General features: G+C 50.3%; 1 protein-coding gene across 2 annotated transcripts in view; it reads right to left on the bottom strand.

The window, feature by feature from the left end:
- The window catches only part of sfxn5b (sideroflexin 5b), a 444,371-nt gene that overhangs the window by 128,953 nt on the left and 293,974 nt on the right, over positions 1 to 21,444 (bottom strand). For both annotated transcript variants that reach the window (XM_072497745.1, XM_072497746.1), the window contains exon 13: positions 17,896 to 18,013. In XM_072497745.1, the coding sequence (XP_072353846.1) occupies positions 17,896 to 18,013 (118 nt within the window). The remainder of the gene's footprint in view (positions 1 to 17,895; positions 18,014 to 21,444) is intronic.

The raw sequence follows: 21,444 nt of genomic DNA, 5'->3' as shown, positions 1-21,444 counted from the left end.
TGGGGCTGGTTTAGCACACTGGGCTGGTTTAGCACTCTGGGCTGGTTTATCACACTGGGCTGGTTTATCACACTGGGCTGGTTTAGCACACTGGGCTGGTTTAGCACACTGGGCTGGTTTATCACACTGGGCTGGTTTATCACACTGGGCTGGTTAGCACACTGGGCTGGTTTAGCACACTGGGCTGGTTTATCACACTGGGGCTGGTTTAGCACACTGGGGCTGGTTTAGCACACTGGGTTGGTTTATCACACTGGGCTGGTTTATCACACTGGGCTGGTTTAGCACACTGGGCTGGTTTAGCACACTGGGCTGGTTTAGCGCACTGGGGCTGGTTTATCACACTGGGCTGGTTTAGCACACTGGGGCTGGTTTATCACACTGGGCTGGTTTAGCACACTGGGCTGGTTTATCACACTGGGGCTGGTTTATCACACTGGGCTGGTTTAGCACACTGGGCTGGTTTAGCACACTGATCTGGTTTAGCACACTGGGCTGGTTCAGCACACTGGGCTGGTTTATCACACTGGGCTGGTTTATCACACTGGGCTGGTTTATCACACTGGGGCTGGTTTATCACACTGGGCTGGTTTATCACACTGGGGCTGGTTTAGCACACTGGGCTGGTTTATCACACTGGGCTGGTTTATCACACTGGGCTGGTTTATCACACTGGGGCTGGTTTATCACACTGGGCTGGTTTATCACACTGGGGCTGGTTTATCACACTGGGGCTGGTTTATCACACTGGGCTGGTTTATCACACTGGGCTGGTTCAGCACACTGGGCTGGTTTATCACACTGGGCTGGTTTATCACACTGGGCTGGTTTATCACACTGGGGCTGGTTTATCACACTGGGGCTGGTTTATCACACTGGGCTGGTTTATCACACTGGGCTGGTTTAGCACACTGGGGCTGGTTTAGCACACTGGGCTGGTTTATCACACTGGGCTGGTTTAGCACACTGTGCTGGTTTATCACACTGGGCTGGTTTATCACACTGGGCTGGTTTAGCACACTGGGGCTGGTTTATCACACTGGGCTGGTTTAGCACACTGGGCTGGTTTAGCACACTGGGCTGGTTTAGCACACTGGGCTGGTTTAGCACACTGGGCTGGTTTAGCACACTGGGCTGGTTTCGCACACTGGGCTGGTTTAGCACACTGAGCTGGTTTAGCACACTGGGCTGGTTCAGCACACTGGGCTGGTTTAGCACACTGAGCTGGTTTAGCACACTGGGCTGGTTTATCACACTGGGCTGGTTTATCACACTGGGCTGGTTTATCACACTGGGCTGGTTTAGCACACTGGGGCTGGTTTATCACACTGGGGCTGGTTTATCACACTGGGCTGGTTTATCACACTGGGCTGGTTTATCACACTGGGCTGGTTTAGCACACTGGGGCTGGTTTATCACACTGGGCTGGTTTAGCACACTGGGCTGGTTTAGCACACTGGGCTGGTTTAGCACACTGGGTTGGTTTAGCACACTGGGGCTGGTTTATCACACTGGGCTGGTTTAGCGCACTCGGCTGGTTTAGCACACTGGGCTGGTTTAGCACACTGGGCTGGTTTAGCACACTGGGCTGGTTTATCACACTGGGGCTGGTTTATCACACTGGGCTGGTTTATCACACTGGGCTGGTTTAGCACACTGGGCTGGTTTATCACACTGGGGCTGGTTTATCACACTGGGGCTGGTTTATCACTCTGGGCTGGTTCATCACACTGGGGCTGGTTTATCACTCTGGGCTGGTTTATCACACTGGGCTGGTTTATCACACTGGGCTGGTTTATCACACTGGGCTGGTTTAGCACACTGGGCTGGTTTATCACACTGGGATGGTTTATCACACTGGGCTGGTTTATCACACTGGGCTGGTTTATCACACTGGGCTGGTTTATCACACTGGGATGGTTTAGCACACTGGGCTGGTTTAGCACACTGGGCTGGTTTATCACACTGGGGCTGGTTTAGCACACTGGGCTGGTTTATCACACTGGGCTGGTTTAGCACACTGGGCTGGTTTATCACACTGGGCTGGTTTATCACACTGGGCTGGTTTAGCACACTGGGCTGGTTTAGCACACTGGGGCTGGTTTAGCACACTGGGCTGGTTTAGCACACTGGGCTGGTTTATCACACTGGGGCTGGTTTAGCACACTGGGCTGGTTTATCACACTGGGGCTGGTTTATCACACTGGGCTGGTTTAGCGCACTGGGCTGGTTTATCACACTGGGCTGGTTTATCACACTGGGGCTGGTTTAGCACACTGGGCTGGTTTAGCACACTGAGCTGGTTTAGCACACTGGGCTGGTTTAGCACACTGGGCTGGTTCAGCACACTGTGCTGGTTTATCACACTGGGCTGGTTTATCACACTGGGCTGGTTTAGCACACTGGGCTGGTTCAGCACACTGTGCTGGTTCATCACACAGGGCTGGTTTATCACACTGGGCTGGTTTATCACACTGGGCTGGTTTAGCACACTGGGCTGGTTTATCACACTGGGCTGGTTTATCACACTGGGCTGGTTTATCACACTGGGGCTGGTTTAGCACACTGGGCTGGTTTAGCACACTGGGGCTGGTTTCGCACACTGGGCTGGTTTATCACACTGGGCTGGTTTATCACACTGGGGCTGGTTTAGCACACTGAGCTGGTTTAGCACACTGGGCTGGTTTATCACACTGGGCTGGTTTAGCACACTGAGCTGGTTTATCACACTGGGGCTGGTTTATCACACTGGGCTGGTTTAGCACACTGGGGCTGGTTTATCACACTAGGCTGGTTTATCACACTAGGCTGGTTTATCACACTGGGCTGGTTTAGCACACTGAGCTGGTTTATCACACTGGGGCTGGTTTATCACACTGGGCTGGTTTAGCACACTGGGCTGGTTTATCACACTGGGCTGGTTTAGCACACTGGGCTGGTTCAGCACACTGGGCTGGTTTAGCACACTGGGCTGGTTTATCACACTGGGCTGGTTTATCACACTGGGCTGGTTTATCACACTGGGGCTGGTTCAGCACACTGGGCTGGTTTAGCACACTGGGGCTGGTTTAGCACACTGGGCTGGTTTATCACACTGGGGCTGGTTTAGCACACTGGGCTGGTTTAGCGCACTGGGGCTGGTTTAGCACACTGGGCTGGTTTAGCGCACTGGGCTGGTTTAGCACACTGGGCTGGTTTATCACACTGGGCTGGTTTAGCGCACTGGGCTGGTTTATCACACTGGGCTGGTTTATCACACTGGGCTGGTTTAGCACACTGGGCTGGTTTATCACACTGGGGCTGGTTTAGCACACTGGGGCTGGTTTATCACACTGGGCTGGTTTATCACACTGGGCTGGTTTATCACACTGGGCTGGTTTATCACACTGGGCTGGTTTAGCACACTGGGCTGGTTTATCACACTGGGCTGGTTTATCACACTGGGCTGGTTTAGCACACTGGGCTGGTTTAGCACACTGGGCTGGTTTAGCACACTGGGCTGGTTTAGCACACTGGGCTGGTTTATCACACTGGGCTGGTTTAGCACACTGGGCTGGTTGATCACACTGGGCTGGTTTATCACACTGGGCTGGTTTAGCACACTGGGCTGGTTTATCACACTGGGCTGGTTTATCACACTGGGCTGGTTTAGCACACTGGGCTGGTTTATCACACTGGGGCTGGTTTAGCACACTGGGGCTGGTTTAGCACACTGGGCTGGTTTATCACACTGGGCTGGTTTATCACACTGGGCTGGTTTAGCACACTGGGCTGGTTTAGCACACTGGGCTGGTTTATCACACTGGGCTGGTTTATCACACTGGGCTGGTTTAGCACACTGGGCTGGTTTAGCACACTGGGCTGGTTTATCACACTGGGGCTGGTTTAGCACACTGGGCTGGTTTAGCACTCTGGGCTGGTTTATCACACTGGGCTGGTTTATCACACTGGGCTGGTTTAGCACACTGGGCTGGTTTAGCACACTGGGCTGGTTTATCACACTGGGCTGGTTTATCACACTGGGCTGGTTAGCACACTGGGCTGGTTTAGCACACTGGGCTGGTTTATCACACTGGGGCTGGTTTAGCACACTGGGGCTGGTTTAGCACACTGGGTTGGTTTATCACACTGGGCTGGTTTATCACACTGGGCTGGTTTAGCACACTGGGCTGGTTTAGCACACTGGGCTGGTTTAGCGCACTGGGGCTGGTTTATCACACTGGGCTGGTTTAGCACACTGGGGCTGGTTTATCACACTGGGCTGGTTTAGCACACTGGGCTGGTTTATCACACTGGGGCTGGTTTATCACACTGGGCTGGTTTAGCACACTGGGCTGGTTTAGCACACTGATCTGGTTTAGCACACTGGGCTGGTTCAGCACACTGGGCTGGTTTATCACACTGGGCTGGTTTATCACACTGGGCTGGTTTATCACACTGGGGCTGGTTTATCACACTGGGCTGGTTTATCACACTGGGGCTGGTTTAGCACACTGGGCTGGTTTATCACACTGGGCTGGTTTATCACACTGGGCTGGTTTATCACACTGGGGCTGGTTTATCACACTGGGCTGGTTTATCACACTGGGGCTGGTTTATCACACTGGGGCTGGTTTATCACACTGGGCTGGTTTATCACACTGGGCTGGTTCAGCACACTGGGCTGGTTTATCACACTGGGCTGGTTTATCACACTGGGCTGGTTTATCACACTGGGGCTGGTTTATCACACTGGGGCTGGTTTATCACACTGGGCTGGTTTATCACACTGGGCTGGTTTAGCACACTGGGGCTGGTTTAGCACACTGGGCTGGTTTATCACACTGGGCTGGTTTAGCACACTGTGCTGGTTTATCACACTGGGCTGGTTTATCACACTGGGCTGGTTTAGCACACTGGGGCTGGTTTATCACACTGGGCTGGTTTAGCACACTGGGCTGGTTTAGCACACTGGGCTGGTTTAGCACACTGGGCTGGTTTAGCACACTGGGCTGGTTTAGCACACTGGGCTGGTTTCGCACACTGGGCTGGTTTAGCACACTGAGCTGGTTTAGCACACTGGGCTGGTTCAGCACACTGGGCTGGTTTAGCACACTGAGCTGGTTTAGCACACTGGGCTGGTTTATCACACTGGGCTGGTTTATCACACTGGGCTGGTTTATCACACTGGGCTGGTTTAGCACACTGGGGCTGGTTTATCACACTGGGGCTGGTTTATCACACTGGGCTGGTTTATCACACTGGGCTGGTTTATCACACTGGGCTGGTTTAGCACACTGGGGCTGGTTTATCACACTGGGCTGGTTTAGCACACTGGGCTGGTTTAGCACACTGGGCTGGTTTAGCACACTGGGTTGGTTTAGCACACTGGGGCTGGTTTATCACACTGGGCTGGTTTAGCGCACTCGGCTGGTTTAGCACACTGGGCTGGTTTAGCACACTGGGCTGGTTTAGCACACTGGGCTGGTTTATCACACTGGGGCTGGTTTATCACACTGGGCTGGTTTATCACACTGGGCTGGTTTAGCACACTGGGCTGGTTTATCACACTGGGGCTGGTTTATCACACTGGGGCTGGTTTATCACTCTGGGCTGGTTCATCACACTGGGGCTGGTTTATCACTCTGGGCTGGTTTATCACACTGGGCTGGTTTATCACACTGGGCTGGTTTATCACACTGGGCTGGTTTAGCACACTGGGCTGGTTTATCACACTGGGATGGTTTATCACACTGGGCTGGTTTATCACACTGGGCTGGTTTATCACACTGGGCTGGTTTATCACACTGGGATGGTTTATCACACTGGGCTGGTTTATCACACTGGGCTGGTTTAGCACACTGGGCTGGTTTATCACACTGGGATGGTTTATCACACTGGGCTGGTTTATCACACTGGGCTGGTTTATCACACTGGGCTGGTTTATCACTCTGGGCTGGTTTAGCACACTGGGCTGGTTTAGCACACTGGGGCTGGTTTATCACACTGGGCTGGTTTAGCACACTGGGCTGGTTTAGCACACTGGGCTGGTTTATCACACTGGGGCTGGTTTATCACACTGGGGCTGGTTTATCACACTGGGCTGGTTTAGCGCACTGGGCTGGTTTAGCACACTGGGCTGGTTTATCACACTGGGGCTGGTTTATCACACTGGGCTGGTTTAGCGCACTCGGCTGGTTTATCACACTGGGCTGGTTTAGCACACTGGGCTGGTTTAGCACACTGGGCTGGTTTATCACACTGGGGCTGGTTTATCACACTGGGCTGGTTTAGCACACTGGGGCTGGTTTATCACACTGGGCTGGTTTATCACACTGGGGCTGGTTTATCACACTGGGCTGGTTTATCACACTGGGCTGGTTTATCACACTGGGCTGGTTTATCACACTGGGCTGGTTTAGCACACTGGGCTGGTTTAGCACACTGGGCTGGTTTATCACACTGGGGCTGGTTTATCACACTGGGCTGGTTTATCACACTGGGGCTGGTTTATCACACTGGGCTGGTTTATCACACTGGGGCTGGTTTATCACACTGGGGCTGGTTTATCACACTGGGCTGGTTTATCACACTGGGCTGGTTTATCACACTGGGCTGGTTTAGCACACTGGGCTGGTTTATCACACTGGGCTGGTTTAGCACACTGGGCTGGTTTATCACACTGGGCTGGTTTATCACACTGGGCTGGTTTAGCACACTGGGCTGGTTTAGCACACCGGGCTGGTTTATCACACCGGGCTGGTTTAGCACACTGGGCTGGTTTATCACACTGGGCTGGTTTATCACACTGGGCTGGTTTATCACACTGGGCTGGTTTAGCACACTGGGCTGGTTTATCACACTGGGCTGGTTTAGCACACTGGGCTGGTTTATCACACTGGGCTGGTTTAGCACACTGGGCTGGTTTAGCACACCGGGCTGGTTTATCACACCGGGCTGGTTTAGCACACTGGGCTGGTTTATCACACTGGGCTGGTTTATCACACTGGGCTGGTTTATCACACTGTGCTGGTTTATCACACTGAGCTGGTTTATCACACTGGGCTGGTTTAGCACACTGGGCTGGTTTGGCACACTGGGCTGGTTTATCACACTGGGCTGGTTTATCACTCTGGGCTGGTTTATCACACTGGGCTGGTTTATCACACTGGGCTGGTTTATCACACTGGGCTGGTTTATCATACTGGGCTGGTTTATCACACTGGGCTGGTTTATCACACTGGGCTGGTTTATCACACTGGGCTGGTTTATCACACTGTGCTGGTTTATCACACTGAGCTGGTTTATCACACTGGGCTGGTTTATCACACTGGGGCTGGTTTAGCACACTGGGCTGGTTCATCACACTGGGCTGGTTTAGCGCACTGGGGCTGGTTTATCAAACTGGGGCTGGTTTATCACACTGGGGCTGGTTTATCACACTGGGCTGGTTTATCACACTGGGGCTGGTTTATCACACTGGGGCTGGTTTAGCACACTGGGGCTGGTTTAGCACACTGGGCTGGTTCATCACACTGGGCTGGTTTAGCGCACTGGGGCTGGTTTATCACACTGGGGCTGGTTTATCACACTGGGCTGGTTTATCACACTGGGGCTGGTTTATCACACTGGGCTGGTTTATCACACTGGGCTGGTTTATCACACTGTGCTGGTTTAGCACACTGGGATGGTTTATCACACTGGGCTGGTTTAGCACACTGGGCTGGTTTAGCACACTGGGCTGGTTTAGCACACTGGGCTGGTTTAGCACACTGGGGCTGGTTTAGCACACTGGGCTGGTTTATCACACTGGGCTGGTTTATCACACTGGGCTGGTTTATCACACTGGGCTGGTTTATCACACTGGGGCTGGTTTATCACACTGGGCTGGTTTAGCACACTGGGCTGGTTTAGCACACTGGGGCTGGTTTAGCACACTGGGCTGGTTTATCACACTGGGCTGGTTTATCACACTGGGCTGGTTTATCACACTGGGCTGGTTTATCACACTGGGCTGGTTTAGCACACTGGGCTGGTTTAGCACACTGGGCTGGTTTATCACACTGGGCTGGTTTAGCACACTGGGCTGGTTTAGCACACTGGGCTGGTTTAGCACACTGGGCTGGTTTATCACACTGGGCTGGTTTATCACACTGGGCTGGTTTATCACACTGGGGCTGGTTTAGCACACTGGGGCTGGTTTAGCACACTGGGCTGGTTTAGCACACTGGGCTGGTTTAGCACACTGGGGCTGGTTTAGCACACTGGGCTAGTTTAGCACACTGGGGCTGGTTTATCACACTGAGCTGGTTTATCACACTGGGCTGGTTTAGCACACTGGGTTGGTTTATCACACTGGGCTGGTTTATCACACTGGGGCTGGTTTAGCACACTGGGCTGGTTTAGCACACTGGGCTGGTTTATCACACTGGGCTGGTTTATCACACTGGGCTGGTTTATCACACTGGGCTGGTTTATCACACTGGGGCTGGTTTAGCACGCTGGGCTGGTTTAGCACACTGGGCTGGTTTATCACACTGAGCTGGTTTATCACACTGGGCTGGTTTATCACACTGAGCTGATTTATCACACTGTGCTGGTTTAGCACACTGGGGCTGGTTTAGCACACTAGGCTGGTTTAGCACACTGGGGCTGGTTTATCACACTGGGCTGGTTTAGCACACTGGGCTGGTTTAGCACACTGGGGCTGGTTTAGCACACTGGGCTGGTTTATCACACTGAGCTGGTTTATCACACTGGGCTGGTTCATCACACTGAGCTGGTTTATCACACTGTGCTGGTTTAGCACACTGGGGCTGGTTTAGCACACTAGGCTGGTTTAGCACACTGGGCTGGTTTATCACACTGGGCTGGTTTAGCACACTGGGGCTGGTTTATCACACTGGGCTGGTTTATCACACTGGGCTGGTTTATCACACTGTGCTGGTTTAGCACACTGGGGCTGGTTTAGCACACTGGGCTGGTTCATCACACTGGGGCTGGTTTAGCACACTGGGCTGGTTTAGCACACTGGGCTAAATCACTGGCTTTTAAAGCAGACCAAGGCAGGCCAGCAGCACGGTTCAATTCCCGTACCAGCCTCCCCGAACAGGCGCCGGAATGTGGCGACTAGGGGCTTTTCACAGTCACTTCATTGAAGCCTACTTGTGACAATAAGCGATTTTCATTTTCATGTCTCCACTGATCTACGTTGTCTCTCCAGCGGTTGGCATGGTGGTGCCACGTGCATTTGCCCCCTCCCGGTTGCCCCCCATCCACCGCTGCGGAGGATCACCCACCTCCAGTCGAGAGACCCCACCCCCCTCCGCCGGGCACAGAGGCAGCAAGCCCAGTGCCCCCGGGCTCACTGCCTGTGAGCAAAGATGGTTACTCACCTCCCCACAGATGCCCTTCCGCCAGGTTGACGTTTTTCACAAGGAGCACTAATCGGCGCCAGGGTGACCACTTGCTGGGAAGGCCGATGAGTGACGAGAGGCTGTTGGATATGAGGTGGCTCTCCTTGATTGTACGGAAATGGGGCTTAAGTGGTGATAATTGGTTTCTCCCTCGCTACGGTGCAATCCCAATTTTGCCAGGGGGAGCGGGCTGGTTGCATCGCAAACTGTTTGGCGCCTGGAGGGATCTCGTTTTTGGCCTCTCCCGCTTTTCGCTGGCCTCGTTTCGCTTGCCAGCCGAAATCTTGACAACAGACTGTAGGGTCATCAGAGTCCGAAAAAAACCGGCAAATGATTCTCTCGGGTGCTGAAGTTTCGTTATCGATCTCAGGAAGGATTTATTGGCCTCGGACGGAATACAGCACAGATTCACCAGAATTGTACCAAGACCTAAGGAGTTAAATTCTGAGGACGGATTGAATAAACTTAGCTTTGCATTCCCTTCCGTTTTGAAGGTTGAGGCCTTTGACATAATAAAAGGATTTGACATGTAAACACAGAGAAACAATTTCCACAGCCGGGGGAAGTGGGGGGGGGGGGAGGATTCAGAATAAGGGGACACATTTGAAAGATTACAGCAGGCTTTCAGGATGAAACCAGGAAGCACTTTTTGAAATGAAAATCGCTTATTGTCACAAGTAGGCTTCAATGAAGTGACTGTGAAAAGCCCCTAGTCGCCACATTCCGGCGCCTGTTCGGGGAGGCTGGTACGGGAATTGAACCTTGCTGCTGGCCTGTCTTGGTCTGCTTTCAAAGCCAGCGATTTAGCCCCGTGCTAAACAGCCCCTACGTTTTCAGGTAAAGGGAGGTGGAAATCTGGAACTCCCTCCCTCAAAAGGCCATGCTTGTTGGGGGTCAATTGAAACTTTCAACTCTGAGACTGCTAGATTTTGATTCGGTGAGGGATCAAAGACAGGGAAATGAAGTTGAGTTTAACTGATCAATGAGAACAGTTTGGAAGGGCTGAATGGCTTGTTAGTGTTCCCAAGACAGGGCTGCTGGCATGTCTGAAATTTCCTGTGCTCAAATATTTATAAGTCAGAGCAAAAGGGCGACAGGGTAGCACAGTGGTTAGCACTGTTGCTTCACAGCACCGGGGTCCCAGGTTCGATTCCCTGCTGGGTCACTGTCTGTGCGGAGTCTGCACGTTCTCCCCGTGTCTGCGTGGGGTTCCTCCGGGTGCTCCGATTTCCTCCCACAAGTCCCGAAAGACGTGCTGTTAGGCGAATTGGACATTCTGAATTCTCCCTCGGTGTACCCGAACAGGCGCCGGAGTATGGCGACTAGGGGCTTTTCACAGTAACTTCATTGCAGTGTTAATGCAAGCCTACTTGTGACAATAATAAAGATTATGTAATTTACAGAGGATTATGTACATGATCTTTCCATCAAGGCACTGAAACTATTTTTAAAAAACTTCTATTATAATGCTCCTCATGAGTGTCTTTCAAAAGCATCACAAAATGTTATGCACAGCCATTGATGTTATGTTGATTAAAAACAGCAGCCCCTTTGTGCACAGTAAGATCCCGCAAAACTCCAGGATGAATGGCCAGCAAATAGCTTTCCAGCGGTTTAGGGTGAGGAAGGAACATTGGGCAGGCCACCTGGACAACTCCCTGCCCTTCCTTGAGGATTGGCATGTGGCCTTTAACATCCACCCGAACTATCTGCAAAGGATGGCACGACTGGCAATGCAGCCCTCCCTCAGTGCCACACTAGAACGACAGCCCCTGGAATGGAGCCTGAACTGATGACCCGCTAACTCACAGGCCAGTGCTACCATCGAGCCAAACTGACGCTTGGTGAGACCAAAGCACCCAGAAGGGCAGAATAAAATCACACCAGCTGTCCAAAACCTCAAGTACGAATACAGAATATTCCCTGAATGAAGCACAAAATACTTTTCCCCTTTCGTGAAAAATGAGCAAAGAATTAACAATGGGAATTTGAATAAACAACAAGCATTGAGCTTTCTGCAGGATTTTCTTTTGATATGCTTCAATCTCCGTCTCTGCAGTTCAGCTGTGCTGTGTCCAGCCCCTAAGGCATCATTAGGGAACTGGCTCTGTGCCAACTCCAGCAATACCCCTGCACATTCCTCTTCACACCTTTCCCGATGAGGGGAGAGAAGTGATCAGCAGCGACAAACAAGGCATCTGCTTCCCTATCAGCGGTGTCTCTCGCTCCGAAGCTTGACAATGCCTCCAGCTCCACAGGTCCTAGCTGGCTTCCTACACCAACCCCAGCTGGGACCAAAGCACCATTTGTTCATCACCTAGCCTGGATTACAGGGAAAAATGACACAAAAAAAGAAAATTTCCCCCGGAAAAATTAGCACCACTGATTTATGCTAAGTGAATAACTCATTCTCAGTAATTGTCGATCAAGGTTATAATTGTGGGTGAATGGATCTAATAACCTGTTTATACTGTACACATGCTTCCAGTGACAGTATAACCCAGTGTCTTGCATTTGGATTGCACCATTTATACTGCGTGATGCATTTGGAGACTGACAGCATCGGAACAACTCTGCGCTTAAACCTTGTGCATCCGGTGTTGTGAATATACCTTTACCATTCTGGCGAGTGAGCTTCTTTGGTGCTGGTATGAAGGGGCTGCGCAAGTCGGCAGTATGAAAGGGAAACTTGTGTTGGCGCTGGTTGGAAATTAAGGGAAAGTGGATCGCTGAACCAGCGCTAATAAATGCTTTTCCTCAGGTCCCCCTGACTCTTTCAAAGGAGCCTCTCTCATTGGGAGCATGCTGTTGGTCAATATATGCTGGAAAGTAAAACTCCCCTTATTCTGCGAATGAGATAGCTGCCTTAACATTGATCCTTTAGCTACATTCCAAATCTAGGGCCCCAATCACCAATCTCACAAAGGTTTCCCCCTGTAGTTGCCCCAAGAGCACATCATATGCAATTAAAACCAGCAGAAAGACTTCCATTCCATAAGTCAGCTCGATCGGTGCAGCACTTGTAACACTCAAAAAACTCAACAGCACTCAGGGACAAGCAGGCCCACTTGGCCGGGTGTCCGCATCTAATGTTTCCTCCCCCGAAGTCAGGCTGCAGCACGTACCACCTACAGGATGAACGACAGCAACTAGCCAAAGCTTCAATAGTATATTCCAAACCCTCAACCTCTATCACCTAAAAGTACCAAAGCAGCACATGGATGCGTAGACCCCACCATCTCCAAATTTCCCTGCGGGTCATACCCCTTCCTGACTTAAACGTATATTACTTCATCATCTCTGGGTCAGGGCCCTGCAACTCCCACCCTAACAGCACCGTGGGAACACTTTCACCGCAAAGACTGCACCATGTAAAAGGGGAGCGCACTGCCACCTTCTCGGGGGCAAGTAAGGATGGGGAATATACGCGGGTCTAGCCAGCGAAGTCCTGAGAACGAATGTAAAAAATAAATCATAATAAAATTGGCCAGCCTAAGCACCCTTTGGTAGCCGGATAATTTCTTGCACAATGTATCCATGTGCTGGGTCTTCTGCTGGTTCCTGGTCTTGGGATCGAACTATATTTCCCTTCCTGGCTGGGATCAAGCTTTCCTTTGACCTTTTTGAGGTCTGGTGAGGTGTAATAAAAAGATGCCAGTCATGTTCATTCCAACCACCACCTGCAGGAAGGCACTTTACATTTTTTTGTTCGACCTGCATCTGAGGTGCAGAGCTGCCAAATGGAACCAAATCCCCTTCAGCCTCCGAGTGATATTCAAGGCCGTCACTGGGAATGGGAGTGGTTGTGGAACCTCGCCACGGAATGCCGCTGAATTGTTCATCCACAGTCACAACTGGGTGTGGCAAGACTTTAGTGGGCAGCACGGTAGCATGGTGGTTAGCACTAATTGCTTTGCAGCTCCAGGGTCCCAGGTTCGATTCCCGGCTTGGGTCACTGTCTGTGCGGAGTCTGCACGTCCTCCCCGTGTCTGCGTGGGTTTCCTCCGGGTGCTCCGGTTTCCTCCCACAGTCCAAAGATGTGCAGGTTAGGTGGACTGGCCATGATAAATTGCCCTTAGTGTCCAAATTGCCCTTAGTGTGGGTGGGGTTACTGGGTTGTGGGAATAGGGTGGAGGTGTGGAGCTTGGGTAGGGTGCTCTTTCGAAGAGCCGGTGCAGACTCGATGGGCCGAATGGCCCCCTTCTGCACTGTAAATTCTATGATTCTATGAAAAAACATGTTTTGTTGGGTACAGGATCAGTGAAAGTCCTGCTTGACTTATGCTGCTCTTTGCTAGCCTGTCCGGTGCCTTCCCAAGATTGCCACCATATTTTAATGGTTTCTTTTGCTGCTACTGGCATGCTTTTTTCCACTCCTCATTAAACCAGAGCTGGTGATTTGGCATGAAGGTGATGGAGGAGTCGGGGTATGTCAATGGCATTAGTTACAATTTAGCTGCTGCAGAGGGCACCAGGACCTCATGGATGCCTTATTCTATCCCACTTAGCAGAATAACTTCAGGGTCAACTATATTGGTGTGGAACTGAAGTTACACACAGGGCAGAGCAGGTACGGTAGACTCCCTTTCCTAAAAGGAAATTGTGAACCTGTTGTGTTTTTACAACAATCCTACAGCTTGGTGGTGACTTTTACTGCCAAAGCTCTTTTATTTCCAGATTTCTAAATTGAATGCAAAGACTCAGACTGATATCAAGGGCTTTGAACTCACATTCTGTGGTCAGTGACACAAGCACAGCACTATCATTACTCCACAATAAATACAGATGTCATTGCTCAGCGTTGCAAAAGAAGCCAGTTGGACAAGGTACAGGAGGGTGGCTGGTCTCTGCAGGACTTGCAAGAGTTCAAGAGAGGATTAAATGCGCAGTGGAAAAAAAATAATGATCGGGTTGCGGGTTCCTCTGGCGACCGTTTGACACCATCCCAGGTGGTTGTACCGGTCCAGAGCAGTGGACTAAACTGTCACATTCTCCAAAACCGGCGGCCTCTACGACCTAGAAGGACCAGGCGGGAGCAGCAAGGCCTGACCGTTCCCCTCCGTGTAACAAACACCATCCTGTCTTGGGCTAATTTCGCTGTTCAATCACTTTTGCTGGGTTAGAATGCTGCTACTCACAGCGCTGATCAATTAGAGATGGGCTTGCCCTTGCCAGCAAAGCCCATGTCCCGGAATAAATGGAATTAAAAAAAAACCATGAGGATTCTGCAAACCAGAATTTCTCGTTTGTTTTGCTCCAGTTCCCTTTCTCATACTTTTCAAATAAGGCACCTTTGAGGCGTGTGTACGCTTGGCACGCTGCCTGCCCCAAATTCAGCAGTGATGATGATCGTTCTCCCTGCCTCCATACCACCTCCACCTTCCCAGTCCTCTTTCTTCTCCTCTCCCTCTGTCACCGCTCACCCCCCCCCCCCCCCCCCTCGCCCCGGCTGGGCTGGCAACACCCCACCAAAGACAAAGAATACTTTAAAAGGTGCGTTGCTAAAGAGCTGCGCCTTTATTTTACGGGTCCTTTATTTGAGAAAGCGATTTCCTGCTTGTCAAAATCTTACTTGGCAAACGTTCGGTTTCCCCTGTGGGTAGTGTCTGGGTGTGAAGGAAAGGCCAAAGGGTGAATAAACTGTATTCTGAAGTGTCTCTTCATCAGGAAGCCCTCCTTGGGCCTGTGAATGCTGTTGGTTGCTGTTTTTTCTCTGTAACAGCTGTTCCAGATAGAAACAGCTTCAACCACCAAAGAGATGTTTTTTTTAAACTGCATATCTTGTGTGAACTTTTAAAAAGTACAGAAATACAGCAGGATCTCGAGACAAATTTCTGAGATGGCAGCAGTGTGAAACTTAAGTTCAATATTTCCTTTGCCTGAATATTAAGTTCTTCAAAGTGAGGACTATTAGTAGTGCGGACAGGTGACAATTTCATTTTGAGCATCCAATATCCCATCAAACACTCCCAGGACAGGCACAGCACGGGGTTGGATACAGAGTAAAGCTCCCTCTACACTGTCCCCATCAAACACTCCCAGGACAGGTACAGCACGGGGTTAGATACAGAGTAAAGCTACCTCTACACTGTCCCATCAAACACTCCCAGGACAGGTACAGTACGGGGTTAGATACAGAGTAAAGCTCCCTCTACACTGTCCCATCAAACACTCCCAGGCAAGGTACAGCACGGGGTTAGATACAGAGTAAAGCTACCTCTACACTGTCCCATCAAACACTCCCAGGACAGGTACAGCACGGGGTTAGATACAGAGTAAAATTCCCTCTACATTGTCCCATCAAACACTCCCAGGACAGGTACAGCACGGGGTTAGATACAGAGTAAAGTTCCCTCTACATTGTCCCATCAAACACTCCCAGGACAGGTACAGCACGGGGTTAGATACAGAGTAAAGCTCCCTCTACACTGTCCCATCAAACATTCCCAGGACAGGTACAGCACGGCGTTAGATACAGAGTAAAGCTCCCTCTACACTGTCCGTTAAACACTCCCAGGACAGGTACAGCACGGGCTAGATACAGAATAAAGCTCCCTCTACACTGTCCCCATCAAACACTCCCAGGACAGGTACAGCACGGGGTTAGATACAGAGTAAAGCTCCCTCTAAACTGTCCCCATCAAACACTCCCAGGACAGGTACAGCACGGCGTTAGATACAGAGTAAACCTCCCTCTACACTGTCCCATCAAACACTCCCAGGACAGGTACAGCACGGGCTAGATACAGAGTAAAGCTCCCTCTACACTGTCCCCATCAAACACTCCCAGGACAGGTACAGCACGGCGTTAGATACAGAGTAAACCTCCCTCTACACTGTCCCATCAAACACTCCCAGGACAGGTACACCACGGGCTAGATACAGAGTAAAGTTCCTCTACACTGTCCCCATCAAACACTCCCAGGACAGGTACAGCACGGCGTTAGATACAGAGTAAAGCTCCCTCTACACTGTCCCCATTAAACACTCCCAGGACAGGTACAGCGCGGGGTTAGATACAGAGTAAAGCTCCCTCTCTACTGTCCCCATCAAACACTCCCAGGACAGGTACAGCACCGGGTTAGATACAGAATAAAGCTCCCTCTACACTGTCCCCATTAAACACTCTCAGGACAGGTACAGCACGGGGTTAGATACAGAGTAAAGCTCCCTCTACACTGTCCCCATCAAACACTCCCAGGACAGGTACAGCGCGGGGTTAGATACAGAGTAAAGCTCCCTCTACACTGTCCCCATTAAACACTCCCAGGACAGGTACAGCACGGGGTTAGATACAGAGTAAAGCTCCCTCTACACTGTCCCCATTAAACACTCCCAGGACAGGTACAGCACGGGGTTAGATACAGAGTAAAGCTCCCTCTACACTGTCCCCATCAAACACTCCCAGGACAGGTACAGCGCGGGGTTAGATACAGAGTAAAGCTCCCTCTACACTGTCCCCATCAAACACTCCCAGGACAGGTACAGCGCGGGGTTAGATACAGAGTAAAGCTCCCTCTACACTGTCCCCATTAAACACTCCCAGGACAGGTACAGCACGGGGTTAGATACAGAGTAAAGCTCCCTCTACACTGTCCCCATCAAACATCCCAGGACAGATACAGCACGGGGTTAGATACAGAGTAAAGCTCCCTCTACACTGTCCTCATCAAACACTCCCAGGACAGGTACAGCACGGGGTTAGATACAGAGTAAAGCTCCCTCTACACTGTCCCCATCAAACACTCCCAGGACAGGTACAGCACGGGGTTAGATACAGAGTAAAGCTCCCTCTACACTGTCCCCATCAAACACTCCCAGGACAGGTACAGCACGGGGTTAGATACAGAGTAAAGCTCCCTCTACACTGTCCCCATCAAACACTCCCAGGACAGGTACAGCACGGGGTTAGATACAGAGTAAAGCTCCCTCGACACTGTCCCCATCAAACACTCCCAGGACAGGTACAGCACGGGGTTAGATACAGAGTAAAGTTCCTCTACACTGTCCCCATCAAACACTCCCAGGACAGGTACAGCACGGGGTTAGATACAGAGTAAAGCTCCCTCTACACTGTCCCCATCAAACACTCCCAGGACAGGTACAGCACGGGGTTAGATACAGAGTAAAGCTCCCTCTACACTGTCCCCATCAAACACTCCCAGGACAGGTACAGCACGGGGTTAGATACAGAGTAAAGCTCCCTCGACACTGTCCCCATCAAACACTCCCAGGACAGGTAAAGCACGGGGTTAGATACAGAGTAAAGTTCCTCTACACTGTCCCCATCAAACACTCCCAGGACAGGTACAGCACGGGGTTAGATACAGAGTAAAGCTCCCTCTACACTGCCCCATCATTTCCAGGATAGATATAGTACAGATACAGAATATTCACATATTCACATAACAATGTTCATATCCCAAGGAGGTTAAGAACGGTAGCTACCTGAATGGTATTTCAGAAAACGTTCTCTATCTAAATTGTTTATATTCACTGACCTGAGACATCTGTGGGAAGAGGCTGATGGCGACAGGCAGTGCGAATGCAAATGCTGCAAGGCATACGAGGCTATGTACAGGAAGAGCCAGTCTCGGATGTGCTTTCAGCATCCATGTTCTGTGCAGAAAGATAGATAGGTAAGTACCGTCCTTGTCATCCTCAACTGCTTAGGTATGAATGTTGTCTATTTTCTCCAATTGTGTCCTCTTCTCTCCTGTAAGCACAAATTCCTAATGAAGTATCGGACCCAAAGAAGCTCAACTAAGTGAATGTTCCTCAATAGAGAATTCACCGGGAAACATGGGAAATTGGACTTAGGAGCAGGAGTTGGCTATTTGGCCCTTCGAGCCTGCTCCACCAATCAATAAGATCGTGGCTGAACTGATTGTGTTCTCAACTCCATTGTGCCATCTGCCCCATAACCTTTGTCTCCCTTATCGACGAAAAATTCATCTCATCCAATGACCAGAGTGGCATGCTGGCGCATTGCTACCTCACGGTGCCTAGGACCCGGTTCCGATCCCGGCTCTGGGTCACTGTCCATGTGGAGTGTGCACATTCTCCCCGTGGCACGGTGGCACAGTGGTTAGCACTGCCGCCTCACATCTCCAGGGTCCCAGGTTCGATTCCGGATCGGGTCACTGTGTGTGTGGAGTCTGCACGTTCTCCCCGTGTCTGCGTGGGTTTCCTCCGGGTGCTCCGGTTTCCTCCCACAGTCCAAAGATGTGCGGGTTTGGTGGATTGGCCATGATAAATTGCTCCTTCGTGTCCAAAAGGTTAGGTGGGGTTACTGGGTTACGGGGATAGGGTGGAGGTGTGGGCTTGGGTAGGGTGTTCTTTCCAGGGGCCGGTGCAGACTCGATGGGCCGAGTGGTCTCCTTCTGCACTGTAAATTCTAAGATTCTATGTGGTCTGACTAACATCCTGCAGCATAATTTCCCTATTTATGTGTTCCATACAAATACCTAGTCATTACGTATGTTCAAGACAGAGATGAACAGGTTCAAGTTATTTAAAACAAATCAAGGGATTTGGGGATAGAGCCGGAAAATGGCATTGAGGTAGAAGATAGGCTAAGATCCAGTTCTGTGGCGAGTAGGCCCGAGGGGCCGAATGGCCTGTTCCTGCTCCTTCCTAATCACTTGCTGTTCCTGCATACTAATCTTTTGGAATTCAAGCACCGGCCCTGCCAGATCCCTCTGTATCACTGAATTCTGCAATCTCTCGCGATTTAAATCATCCTCTGCTTTTCTATTTTTCCTGCCAAAGTGGATAAGTTCACATTTTCCCACATTATCCTCTATCTGCCAAATTTTCCAGCCACTTAACCTCTGTCTTTCTTTTTGCAGACTCCTTGGGGTGGGATTTACCGACAACACTGCCACATTTTCTGGGCGCAGAAGGGGGTCGCCGTTGTCAACGGGATGTTCCGGTCACAGCATCCCTTGTCACTGGGAAACCTGTGTTCGGCGTGGGTTTGGAATTTCCCGCCGGAGTGAAGAGCCGGTAAATCCCGTCCCTTATGTCATCTTCACAACATACTCTCGTCCCCATCCAAATGCCATCAGCAAATTTAGCGACCTTACATTGGCTCCTTCATCGATGAACCGCTGCTTTTCCTGATATATTAATGGCCGCGAGCTTGGTGTATGGGGCACAATTTCAAAATCTGCCGTCAACACGGAACTTGTAAGTGAGCTGTGAGGAGGATAGAGTAGAACCTCAAAAGGATGTAGACAGGTTGGCGGAATTAATGGACAAATGGCAGATGGAATTTAATGCAGAGAAGTGTGAAGCGATTGACACGGCAGGAAGAACACATAGAAAATGCAAAATAAGCACGGTAGCGCAGTGGGTTAGCACTGCTGCCTCACGGCACCGAGGTCCCAGGCTCGATCCCGGCTCTGGGTCACTGTCCGTGTGGACTTTGCACATTCTCCCCGTGTCTGCGTGGATTTAGCCCCCACAACCCAAAAAAAGATGTGCAGGTTAGGTGGATTGGCCACGCTAAATTGCCCCTAAATTGGAAAAAATGAATTGGGTACTCTAAATTTATAAAGAAACTACAAAATAAAAGATACATCTCTGAAGGAGGTGCAGGAGCAAAGGGATCTAAGTGTATATGTGCATAAATCATTGAAGGTGACAGGACAAGTTGATAGTGTGATTAACAAAGCACACAGTCCCCAGGGGTTTATCAATAAGGACAGAGGGTACAAAAGCAAGGAAATAATGTTAAAGCAGTCTAAAACACTGGATTGGACTTAACTCGAGAATTGTGTCCATTTCTGGGTGTCCCACATAAGGAAAGATTTGATGGCATTAGACAGAGTGCGGAATAATTCATGAAAGTGCTTCCAGGGATGGCGAACTTCAGTTACGTTGCTAGATTGGAGAAGTTAGGACGTGGTTCTCCTCGACGAACAGGAGGTTGAGAGATATGATCGAGGTGTTGAAAACCATGAGGGGTCTGGACAGTGTAGACCGGGAGAAACTGTTCTAATTGTTGTTAATTTATTGATTTATACCTGGCCTGGGAGCGAGTGAGTGGTCGCTAACTTTGCTGATGACACCAAGATAGGTGAGGAAATAAAAGCAAAATACTGTAGATGCTGGAAATCTGAAATAAAAACACAAAATGCTGGATAAACTCAGCAGGTCTGGCAGCATCTGAGGAGAGAGAAACACATTTAACATTCTGCATCCCTATGACTCTTCTGAAGAACTGAAAAGAGATAGAAATGTTGTGAATTATATAGTTGGAGAAGGGTGGAGGAGGCGGGGCAGAACAGAAGGTTGGGGATAAGTTGGAGCTAAGGACAGATTGACAAAGATGTTGTGGGTACAAGAATGTCTTGTATCCAGAAACAATAATTTAAGACAAAATTAATAATCGCATGAACAAATGTGCATTAATTAAGGAAAGTGGGAGGGCAGCAGGGTGGCGCAGTGGGTTAGCACTGCTGCCTACGGCGCTGAGGACCCGGGTTTGAATCCCGGCCCTGGGTCACTGTCCGTGTGGAGTTTGCACATTCTTTCATTCAGATGAAATATTTCATCGTTCCTTCATGGTTGCTGGGTCAAAATCCTGGTACTTCCTCCCTCACAGCACTGTCGCTGTACCTGCACCAAAGCGACCTCAGATGTTCAAGAAGGCCAGTTCACCACCACCTTTTCAAGGGCAGTTAGGGATGGGTAATAAATGCTGGCCTTTCCAGTGTTGCCCCATCCCATAAAATAATAAAATAAAAACTTGATTAGAAATTTACCGAATGGCAGGAAACAGAGAGTAATGGTTCATGGATGTTTCTCCGGCTGGACAAAGGTTTGTAAAGGAATTCCCCAGGGATCAGGTTTTCTGATATACATTAATGGCCAAGGCCTTGTTGTACAGGGCAGACATTTAGATCATTGAAGGTGGCAGGCAAGTTGAGAGAGTGATTTAAAAAACATAGAGCCATTGGCTTTATTCATTGGGGCAGAAAGTACAAGAGCAAGGAGCAGGTGTTGGCGGCGGCAAGGTGACACTGCCGCCTCACAGTGCCAGG

This window comes from Scyliorhinus torazame, chromosome 3, assembly GCF_047496885.1.
Source record: "Scyliorhinus torazame isolate Kashiwa2021f chromosome 3, sScyTor2.1, whole genome shotgun sequence".
NCBI lineage: Eukaryota > Metazoa > Chordata > Chondrichthyes > Carcharhiniformes > Scyliorhinidae > Scyliorhinus > Scyliorhinus torazame.
This window is presented reverse-complemented; position numbering and strand designations above follow the sequence as displayed.